The sequence below is a fragment of the Calidris pugnax genome, unplaced genomic scaffold (assembly GCF_001431845.1).
Source record: "Calidris pugnax isolate Ruff unplaced genomic scaffold, ASM143184v1 scaffold102, whole genome shotgun sequence".
Classification (NCBI taxonomy): domain Eukaryota; kingdom Metazoa; phylum Chordata; class Aves; order Charadriiformes; family Scolopacidae; genus Calidris; species Calidris pugnax.
The window spans coordinates 4,107,073-4,118,065 of record NW_015090846.1 but is presented as its reverse complement, the minus strand read 5'-3'; the positions used below and the strand labels follow the sequence as shown (position 1 = coordinate 4,118,065).

General features: G+C 50.1%; 1 protein-coding gene across 1 annotated transcript in view; it reads right to left on the bottom strand.

Moving 5' to 3' along the window:
* Positions 1-6,880: 6,880 nt before the first annotated feature.
* The window catches only part of LHX3 (LIM homeobox 3), a 5,629-nt gene continuing 1,516 nt past the window's right edge, over positions 6,881-10,993 (bottom strand). The window contains exons 3-6 of the mRNA XM_014942786.1: positions 10,768-10,970; positions 10,414-10,565; positions 10,125-10,296; positions 6,881-8,392 (exon numbers count right to left, since the gene is read on the bottom strand). Of these exons, the coding sequence (XP_014798272.1) occupies positions 7,974-8,392; positions 10,125-10,296; positions 10,414-10,565; positions 10,768-10,970 (946 nt within the window). The 3' untranslated portion in view covers positions 6,881-7,973. The remainder of the gene's footprint in view (positions 8,393-10,124; positions 10,297-10,413; positions 10,566-10,767; positions 10,971-10,993) is intronic.

The window sequence follows — 10,993 nt, the reverse complement described above, 5'->3', positions numbered from 1 at the left end:
AACTCAACAACTGGAGCCCAGTTCCCAAACACAGAGGTCTGCTGTCCAAGTCCTCCCTCATTTAGCTAAAGGCTCCCCGTGGCTCTGGGTGAGGGCTGCTCAGAGCCATCCGAGCAGTTGCTGGCCAGAAGGACTGTGTGCTCACCAACATGAGCTGGGGACTGAGGACTACAATAGATATTTCACTTAACTTTCTGAAGAGCAGAGTTACAACAAATATCTTTTTAAAACACACCGCTTCTGCCACCTCCATCTGCTCATCACACACACCTTGCTTTCCTCCATCATCTTCAGAGAGCCCAACAAATCCCAGTCCAACTTGCAGCATCAGCATGCAGAAGGAAAAATAGCCTCAACTCATCATTGTGTGGCCTCACAAAAAGGAGCTAACAAACATCTCCAACCCTTCAAACCCAGGTTGTGTGAAAATAAAGGCTTCTTGTACATCAAGCTGATATTATCTTCATTTTGGGGCTTTTCAGTTGAGAAAAGAATGACATGTTGGGAGCCAACTTCCCCATGGATATAAAGAAATACATACTGCTTAATCCATGGCCCACACAAATACCAGGACAGATCCTGGAGAATCACTAAGAACCACATTCTGAAGACTATTCCAGACCCACAGCCCATGAACTTGCAACAACCTCCCCCAAACCCAGCCCCACAACTGACCTTCAGCACAGAGTGAAGGCTCAATCCCAGGTCCCAGACAGTCAACACAGAGAGACCTCATGGTGCTTGAGGGAAGCCAGAAATCAGCAAGGACACAGCCCTGGAGAAGAGGCAACCAGGAGCTGTTAAATAACTTCCCTCTGGCCTCACCTGCAGAACCCAGGTGGGACTTGTTGAGGCTGATCCCTCCTTACAGACAGGTTGGAGTAAATCAGTTGTTTCAAGTGGAAATAACCCTTCCACCCCAAATCCTGCCCAGCCTTCTGTGGGGTATCCATGTGAGGACACAGCCCTGGGCACCCCTTTTCCCTCAGCTGCTTTACGCTTCTGTTAAATGCCCTGATTTACACCACTGTGAGAGAGGGGGGCCCTGGCATCACACCCCCTGCGCCCACCGTTAATAAATATTCTGATGTGCTATTTCCATAGATTGAGAACAACATCCTCCCTCGGAAAAAAAAAAACAACACAGAAGTGATTCCTGAATTAATTTAGATTTCCCGCTGCCTTGTTAGACCAGCTGGGGATGGCACGCTTCATCTTCTCTGCAAACAGTCCCCCGGTCCCTCTGGGACACTCAGCACTTTATAAACCTGTCAAGCCCTTAAAGCCGGTGACCATGAGGCTTCACAACAAAACGCCTTGAGGTTTATGGCCACACACACACAACCCAGCCAGCCCCGGAGAGGAGCACCGGCCTGGATGGTTTTGGAAGTGAGGGGATGTTGTTTTGTGCTATAGTTTCATTTAAAAGCAAGGGGTGGAAAAAAAAAAAAAAATGCACTGCGTGATTTATTTGAAAGCTTCTGAGCTGCTGCAAACTGCAACGCTTGGAGAGCATATGTATATACATGGGAAACAGGAGATTGTCTCCAACTTCATTTGCATTTGTCCCTTCCCTCCCTCAGGCAGTGAGTGTTTTTAAAAGGCCTTATCCTGGAGACGGCTGGAATTCCTGCAACTTCTGTGGAAATCAGAGACTGGTGGGTGCAGAGCACCCGATGGAGCTGGTTTTCATTTACAAAACGTATTCTTCTGCCAGTTCCCCCCCTGGCCCCCACCCAGCACTGATTTATTTTCTCTACTCTTCCTACAAGCTTCAAAAGATATGTTTTTTTAACACAAACGACATCGATCCACCATCCCCGTGACCTGCCTCGGGACGAGGGCTCCCTGCCACCCTTGGCGGGCAGTGTGGTGGGGACAACGTGTCACCGACGTGCCCTGGCATCCCTTGGGCTGCTCCTTCTGCTCCCAGCGATGCCCGTCCCCGGAGCACGAGGTTTTGGGCTCGGAGCTGCAGGTTGGTCCCTGCGAGCCGCGCTCAGGGGGCCCACGCTGGCCACCTCCCAGCTGGAGGGGGCTGCCCGTGCTCCTTTCCCTCCCACCCGGCAGTTTGCTCAGCCTGACAAGTCAGCATCTGATGAAGTCTCTGCCGTTTGGGTCCCTCAGGGATTATAATACGACCGCAGCAGGTCCCAGCCATTCTCCGCAGCCCAGCATGTTGTTGCTTCATTAAACGCCAAATTGTTACATTAATTCTAACTGCCCTGTAGAGATGTAGCTGTCAGGAATGATTTACTCGCCTCCAGCTGACTCCCAGACTTTTTACAGGCTCCTGGGTAGGAGCTGGAAGAGGCCAGTGCCTGGGTGGGAGCGGGACAGGGGACATGTGTCCAGCCAGACACTGGCAGCAAGTGGCTCTGTCCCCCCCGGGGAGACAGCGATGCTCTTCAGACCACAGGGGAAAAATAACCAGGCAGCCAGAAAAAAAAAAGGTGTGGAGTTTGTTTTTGTCTGAGCCGGGAGCTGCTGGTGACTAAAGTTGCCTGTTAAAAATGCAGCATCTTTGCTGGAATATGTATTGAATCCAAATCTCTGGCATCTCTCCTTCAGCTCTGCCTGCGCTGCGGGAGGAGGGTCCGGGTCATACGTGAGTGTCAAAAACCATCTCCGGTGAGTCAGGGCTGAGCCATTCGTCAGCTTTCCTCTGTGTTTTCCCTGGGTTCAGAGCAAGAATCTCGGAGCCAGAAGAAAGGAAAAGGACCCAGGTCCCCTCCGTTTGGATACTGCTCCCTCGGGAGCATCGCTGTTCCCCAAACAGCAGCCGGGGTGAGTTGGCCAGTGCTGGTCTGCTGCCAGTTGCCCAGTCCCAGAGCCCCTGAGCTACACCAGGTCTCCTTTATTCGTTTGTTAAAAATTCCCTGAGTCTTCATTCAAAATGGAAAGAAGACATAACATTTTGTTAGCCAATATGCAGTTTCTGCTTATAAACCAGAAAAGATTTAAATAGCATTTTCTGTGAATCACGGGCTGTGTTTCCTGCAGGCAGTACACACACCTGCCTGACACTCTGCTCACACACACACACACATACGTGTATCTTGCAAGAAAAATAATGCACAGAAACTGACTGTGTTCTAACAGTTCATTTAGATCCCAAAGCCTTGCATATTTGGCTATTAAATTAGTTTTCAGCCCCGGATTGCAAAATGCTGAGTACAAAAGCAGTGCTTCCTGCATCCTAAATCAGTGGTTTTACCCAGGCTCTGTTCCCTGCCCTCCACTCCAGTGTGCCAACAAACACGCCTGCACGTGTGGTTTAGTGCAAAATGCACAATAAAGATGTCAGAAAGGAAAAAAAAAAAAAAAACCCAACAATTTAAACACCTTTGCTTTTTTTTTCTCAGCATATTTTTGCTGGTTTTCTTGTCAGGTCTTAACAAAGTCATTTTCTGCTTTTCGATGTTATTTCAGTGTATAAATCATGCCGGTCTTTGCTTTCCTGCCCTGTTCCTGCAGAGTTTGGTGCTTGCAGGGAGAGGCAGGGTGGGATGTGAGAACACCTTTGCTGGGATGCTCTGAGACACCTGGGAGAAGCCACCAGAGGGGACCCTGAGGTGACCCAGCCCTGGCCACCTTTCCTGCTCACCGTGGGTGAGGGATTTCACCTGGGGCATGTCCCCAAAGGGACACTAATGTCCCCAGAGCATCACTAAGATCCCCAAGCCCTGCACCCTGGGGAAGTCTGAGGTCCCCCTAGGATCCTAGCTGGGGGCACCCTCACTTTTTCCACCCGGTTCCCCTGGATCAGGCTGGATAAAGTCCGTGTTCCCCATCCCTGCTGGGCTGGGCTGGCACTGGCTGCTCGAGGAGTGGTTCCTGCAGGAGCTGTGTGAGGGGAGCCAGGAGGATTAACCACCCTCCCAGCACATGGCTCCCACTGGATTCCCTGCTCCCGGCTGGAATCCTGGTTTTTGGGTTACTGCGAGCACCGGCAGCCTCTGCCGTGCGAGGGACAGGGTCCCCTGCAGAGCTGACACCCCCCGGAGATCCCAGAAAATATTTAACAGTAAAGTAGTGTCTCTCCCTCCTGGCACGAGGGGTTTGCTCTCGTTGGCCTCATACAGAGAATCAGAATGATAAAAAAAGTAAGTCATTTCTACTGTTTGACACAAAATCTAATCATCTCCTGCGTCTATAGGGGATGCAAGTTTAGGCACAACTGCTTCTAAAAGATTAATATGCTGTTCAGAAAAAAAAAAAAAAAAAAAAAAAAAAAAAAAAAAAAAAAAAAAAAAAGAAAAGAAAAAAAAAAATTAATTTGTTAGATTTTCCTCGCTGAAAGCACAAAAACTTTCCCACCTCCCATGTCATGCACTCAGGCAAATCAGCAGAGGTTGTAAAGCTCACCTGCAAATTGAGCAATGCAAAACCCCTCTCCCTAATTCTGGTTGGGTTTTACAAGCTGTCAGTCAGTTGGATAGTGGTAGTTTTATTTGCTTCTTTCAAATTGGTTTTCTTTTTAACGGGAAGAAAGCATTTATATTAATGGAAGCCCTGAGCCTCAGCCCTGAAAGGAGAGGCTGAAATGCAATCCCTGAATTTTATATCAGGGCGTTTGGGGAGCTCTTCTCCGCGTTCAGACGAGCAGAAGCACCAGCAACTTTCAGCCCGTTCTGCCTTTCAGAGCAAAGCACAAAGGGAGAGCGTGAAATTTGCATTTCTTCCTTTCTTAAATGCAGCCATCAGCTGGGGATTCCCAGGGTGAGAGGAACAACAGCGCCCGTTATTTGCTGGGAGGGAAACGATACACAAAAGATCTGTAACATACGTGTTCAATTACTACAGTGTCTGGACACTGGTTTTATAACAGCATCATTATCCTAAAATCAACTAGATTTCTGTCTTTCTGTTTTTATTTCCTTCTTTTTTAGGAAATAAGAGCCTTTTATAGTCTTTTTTTAGTCTTTTGTAGGAAAACGTTATTTACACTTGAACGGCCAAAATGTTTTGATGCAAAACACTTCCCCGGATTTGGTGGGGGTGTTTCCAAACTGTAGGGCAACAGAAAAGAAACCCCAGAATTCTTGAAAACACAAACTCTTGTTTTCTGTTTGGGTGAAGTTTTGTAATTTGCTTTTAAAAAGATCCCATAATTTTCTAATTACTCTGTAAGTTTCATTGTCCTTGCGATGGACCTACGGGCTCGCAGCAACAGTTGTCTCTCTGTTACTCAGTTCTGGAGAAGGAAGGAGCAGCAGCTCCAGGCTCTTGCTGCTGAGCCCAGTTCTGGGCTCACACTTGAGATCTCAGACCCAAATGAGGTGAATTTCAGGAGACACAGCTTCACCCATCTGAGAAATCCCCCAGGAATGGAGACACAAGAAAATTTGCAGGTATCACCCCCAGGTTTTTACACCCAAAGCTCCATGGTGTCACACAGTGGGGTTTCTCCCTTCCCTGGCGTAGCTCTTGGACTGAGTCTCCTGAAAAAAAGAGTGAGTTTCTCTTTTGAGTGAATATCACAGCACTAAGGCAGCACGCATCTACCTGTTTTGCTTTGGGCAGGTTTCTGCTACCCCACTGAGAGCAGAAACTGGCCGTGTTCCTTCTCCTCAGGTGCGACGTGTGTGTAACAGGAGGGGGGAAGCTGTAAAGATGCTTACACAGCGCTGGTGGTGAACAGGGATTTTGCAAATCTAAACTTTTCCACAAATATTGTCAATACCTGCTCAGTGTCAGTGTCCCACCCTCGCCGGGCAAAGCAGGGAGGGATGGCCACATGTCATGGCAGGCACACATCCCCCCACAGCTGCAAAACAGTGAGGGGGATGGCAGCAAGAGGCCAGGGACAACGTCCCCCTGTTCCAGCAGTGGTGATGTGTCCTTTAGAAAAGGTAAGGAATAAAAGCCTGGACTTTCCAGGCGTCACCACCCGACATCTGGCGAGTCCCCGGGGCAACGGTGCCGTGCTGGGGTGCCAGCAGCCTCCTGGGGACAGCACAGCTCTTCCCTGGGGTCCCCTGCAAAACTCGGGATGTGTGTGGCAGAGCATCACTGCAGGGACGGGGCTGGAGGCAGCTGGTATCAAATTCACACAGTCTTAAAGATGCTCGATACACAGAAAACCCCGTGGAAATATCCCCCGACCTCCCGGGGGAGTGAGAGGCTCGAAGCCCGTGTGCTTTAAAAAGTGTCTCCCACCTGATTCTTAAATCAGAGACTTCAGCAAAGTGCTTCACTCTGCTCCCCAAGCACTCCCAGGTGTTTGTATGTGAAGACGTGTGTGTGCACCCGCCTCTCGAGTGTGTACACACACACACACACACACACAATGCATCTGTTCAGTCAAGCTTCATTCCTCAGGGATCCTTATCTTTTCTTTTCTTTCTGATTTCTCTTTGAAATATGCCAATATCTGGCTTTTAGCGTTTCACCTGCACAACTTCCCGTTGCAGCCAGACACCAGCAGGCTCTGCTGCTTTCTGTTCCTTTATCACAGGTTTCTGCCTCCACCTTTGCAATGAAAGCTGAAAAATAGCCACGACCCGTCAAAAATAGCTGGAGGGCGATCAAATCCTGTGCCTGCACAGAGCAACACTGTTTGGATCTCCCAAGAACTGCCAGCCTCTAAAACTGTCATTGGAATTATATTTTTTTGTTTCAGCTTATCAAAGCAATTTTACGTTGCTGGGTTTGCTCCTGTGTTTAGGGGGAGAATGCATTTCAGCACCTTGTTGAGTCACGGCATTGAGTTTTGAGGGCTTTTCCTGTTAGTTTCAGGTATTGCATTTTCCTATCTTGATGCTTTAAATGTGAATTTAGCGAAAGACTATTTAAAGCTTAGCTGACAAATTTATTTGTAATCTTGAAGTATTTGATCATCAGAGAGAAAGCGAGAATATAAATAAAAGACACTGGACATTCACATAATCTACAGTTAATTCAGTAATTTTTTTTACAGAGAACAATATACATATTGTCTTGCCTTTCCTCACAATCGGCTCGCACTTTATCTGTGGAAATACAACGCCTGGAACAGAGAGGTGTCACCAGGAAAGTGTCCCCTCGCTCCGACACGCTGGAACTAAACCCTCTGCTGAGAGACACCCCCCGCCCCCCCGAGAAGGGATTTGGCAACAAGACATCAAGGGTGGTTTTTGAGACCCTTTGCAGTAAAACCGTTGCAAAGGAATGCGAAAGAAAAGCATAAGGTTCACAACCCAGAGCCACTAGTGTTCCTGGGTCAAGACAAATCACCTCTTGACCTCGTGATAAAAGTGTAGTTATTTGGTAATAAATACATCTATTCACGGTTTAATGCTTATGTGGAAGAATAAAGCTAGCAATCTACAAATTAAAAAGATGAGAAGCAGAATTAACATACGATTTTCATTTTACAAAGGAAAAGGGTTGTTGATAAACGATTGGCATATGAAAGAGCATTTCATTTTAGAAAAGTTAATGTAAATTCAAAATAAAACAAAACATACCGCATCCGTGCGCTTTTTAAAAAATCTGCTGGAAGAACAGAGAAGTTTTCTACCATGGATTTCTGAAGTGATTCACTATTAACATTTCTCCTATAGAAATATAGACATTGTCACACCTTTCACCGTGGATGAGGACTTTATTTTCCCTTAAAAAGGTTTCGGTGTGGATGGGTGATGAAGCAAAGTCCTTGCGTTGGAGAATGCACCGACAACAGAAAGCAAAATACCTCATATCAAATCCGTTAAAGCACAAGTCTTGGTGTTTATAGTAAAGACACAATAATCAGTTTCGTTTGGACGCTCCGGATGTTAATCACTGCGGGGTGGCTGCCTTTCCCCACCGTCCTCTGCCAACCCCTCGCTGGGTCGCCCTCCGAAATTTTGGCTGCTCTCTCCGTGGCCCCACGCGTCCCCTGCCCCGCTCAGCAGTCCCAGTTCCTCCCTCTTCTCTTTCCGAGAGTAGATGATGTTTAACAGCACCGAGTCCTTTCCCTTCCCACTGCAGGGGTGGTGGACCCTGTATCAAAACTGAGCGTGGTCGACTTCATCCAGCCAAGAGGCCGGGCTGGCGGGGAAATCCGGGTACCCCCCGCTGCTGCCGGTGGAGAGGTCGGAGCTGGGTCCGTTCCCGGCCAGGACCCTCATGGACTGGGGCACCCCTTGTCCGCTTTGTCCCATGATGCCCAAACCATTGTCTGGGTAAACCAAGCTGGAGATTAAAGGCTGGTGGCCCGGCAGTGCTTGCAAGGAAGCTGGTGACTGGGGTATCCCGTAGGGGCTGTTGGATCGCAGGTCGTGGTACTGGTCCTGAGCTGGGATGCTGCTGTGGTCCAGAGCAAAGCTCCCGTTGGTCCCAGCCTGTCTCCCCAGAGCGGGGGATGCTTCGTTGAGATTGCTGTAAATCCCATTGGAATGGCTCATCTCGGACATAGAGGGCTCATCTGAAAGGGAAATAGACTGGTTTTACTGGGAGAGCAATGGCCGTGGCTGGCAGCGGTCACACGGGAGCTCCTGCAAGCTCTGGGTATAAATAGATGAGACGGATAGGAGCTGAGCAGCCACGCACTTGCCACTTGTAATTCCTGGTTATTCCTGTCCTTGGTGAAGGGTCTTCATAGAAGGCCACGGGATTATTATTTTTTTTTTCAGTACAAACATCTAATACATTTTGGATTTAAAAAATATGTATTAAAAGTACATATTAAAATATAAGACTGTGATTTAAAAATAATCCTTTAAAGGGGAATGTGAGCTCAATGTCTTTTGTTCTGCATTTCTATTTAGCTTTGAGGTTTATCTTGAATTTTTATATCATTTTTAAGAGGTACCTGAACACTCGCCCAATGCAAGGAAAACTCTCCATTGCTCAGGAAAAAAAAAAAAAAATAAATCTCAACAGAATTCATCTGTTCTGGAACAGGCTAATGGAATGTATTTGTATGACTTAGAAACACTTCTGAAAAATAGGCAATATTTTTTAAGTTACCAGCAAAAATTGTTTGCATTCGTTAGGGGCTTTATGGAGAGTGAGAGCCGCTCCGTTGCCAAGGATACAAACCTGTTTGTGGCATCAGGCTATCAATAATTGTTCAACATTTTTTAGTTATTATTTATAGTGTATTCATATTTAATGACTCTGGTGCACGGCGTGTATAAACAGACCTGAAAAATCAAATGGTTTTTAGGAACACGGGGGAGAAGCTGAGCTGCAAAGCCGTGTGTGTATGGACACACACGCGTTACAGCCGTGTGTCTGTGTAAATATGTACACAGAGTTTTGCATTTCAGCTTCCTGAAAAAGATACACACACACAGAGGCACGTTTGGGCACCGCAGACCGGGTGACACCAGCAGAGCCCCCCAGGCCCAGGGGCAGCTCTGGGATGGGGCTGGGGCTGTGCAGAACGTGTCCCCACACAGGGCACCGGTCACAGGACCGTGTCCTGCTCCTGCAGCAGGTGCCCTGGCTCTGGAGAGTGCGAGATGAGGCCATGCAGGACAGGAGCTGGTGTAGGTACGTCCCTGGGTTTATCAGCAGAAATCTCTGCTCCAAAAGCAGGACCCTCCCTCTGCAGAAACCTCCCAACACCCAGATCTCCCTTTCACCGCACAGCGCAGAGGTAACAGCTCCCCCAGACCTGGGAAGGGCCTCCTAACTAGTAACTACGCAAAGAAAACCATCCCTAAATAGAATGAAAAAAATTAGTCAATATATTTTCCCCCATAAAAACGTTCAGTGACTCCAGACTTTGTTTTTTTAGTATTTCCAGGAGTCCCTTAGGAAGGCTGTATACGAGCAGCGGCTCTAACTCCCGCAGCGCCTGCCCGGGGAGCTCTCCCTGCCCCCCTTGCACCTTTTTGGACCCCACACAGCCCCCCCGGAGGGCGAGCGGAGTTTTCCCGGCAGTTCCTCAGCCCCTCGCTGCCGCGGCTCCGGTTCCTCCCCCCGCCGCCCTGCCGGGACCGGGCAGCCGGGGCCGCACCGCGTAAATCCCGCAGCTCCGCACTTCTCCCGCCTCGGGCGCTTGTTTTCACTCATTATATTATGGCTGAAAATTATTCACGCAGCACCGAGGGGGGGAAAGGAGCCTTGACACCGACAGCAGCTTTGCAGGGAGGGCACCGACCGCGCTCGGTAAAGCCCCGGCGGGGAACGGGGCTGCGGGGACCGACCTGTGAAGGAGACCTCGGCATCGCTGTCGGGCCCCTCCTCCTGGATGCTGTCCTTGTCGGACTTGGAGGTCCCCCGGGACCGCTTCATGTTCCTGAAGTACTGACCCCACCGCTGCCTCCCCGCGTCCTTCTTCAGCCTTTTCTCCTTGGCCCTGCGGTTTTGGAACCAGACCTGCAAGCAGGGCACGTCGGGGAGCTCCCACCCTGCGGGGCCGGCTCCTTCCCCGCCGCCCCCCCTCCCCGCGGCCCCGGTAGAGCCGTCGGGGGGGCCAGGGCTGCTCCCTCTCACCTGCACCACCCGCATGTCCAGCCCCGTCTCCGATGAAAGCTGCTCCCGGACGTGCCGCGCCGGTTTGGGCGAGTTGTTATAAGCGTTTTTGAGGGTTTCCAGCTGCTTGGCCGTGATGGTGGTGCGGGGCCTCTTGGCCGTGGACTCAGCCTCTGCCGACACGGTGCGAGTTAAGAGGCGAAGTTACCCCGGGGGACGTGGGACCCCCGTCCTCCCTCCAGCCACCCCCCGACGGCAGATGCTCCCGGCGCCCCTCCCGCCCCCTGCATAAACGCATCCCGGAGAGCAGGAGGGCCCCGGGCCGCCTCTGTCCTCCTGCCCTCGGGGAGCGGGAGGGATGGGGCAAGGGGGTACCTCTCTGCTTGGCCGTCTCGTAGTCTGCCTTGCAGACCAGCCTGCTGTCCTCCATGAGGTAGAACTCGTCGCCGGTGGCCAGCTGCCGTTTGCAGACGATGCAGGCGAAGCAGTGCAGGTGGTAAACGAAGTCCTGGGCCCGACGTACCACCTGGGTCGGGGGGATGCCCTGCTGGCAGGCGGCACACTTCGTCCCGAAGCGCCTGAGCGGGGTTATGGGGGGAGG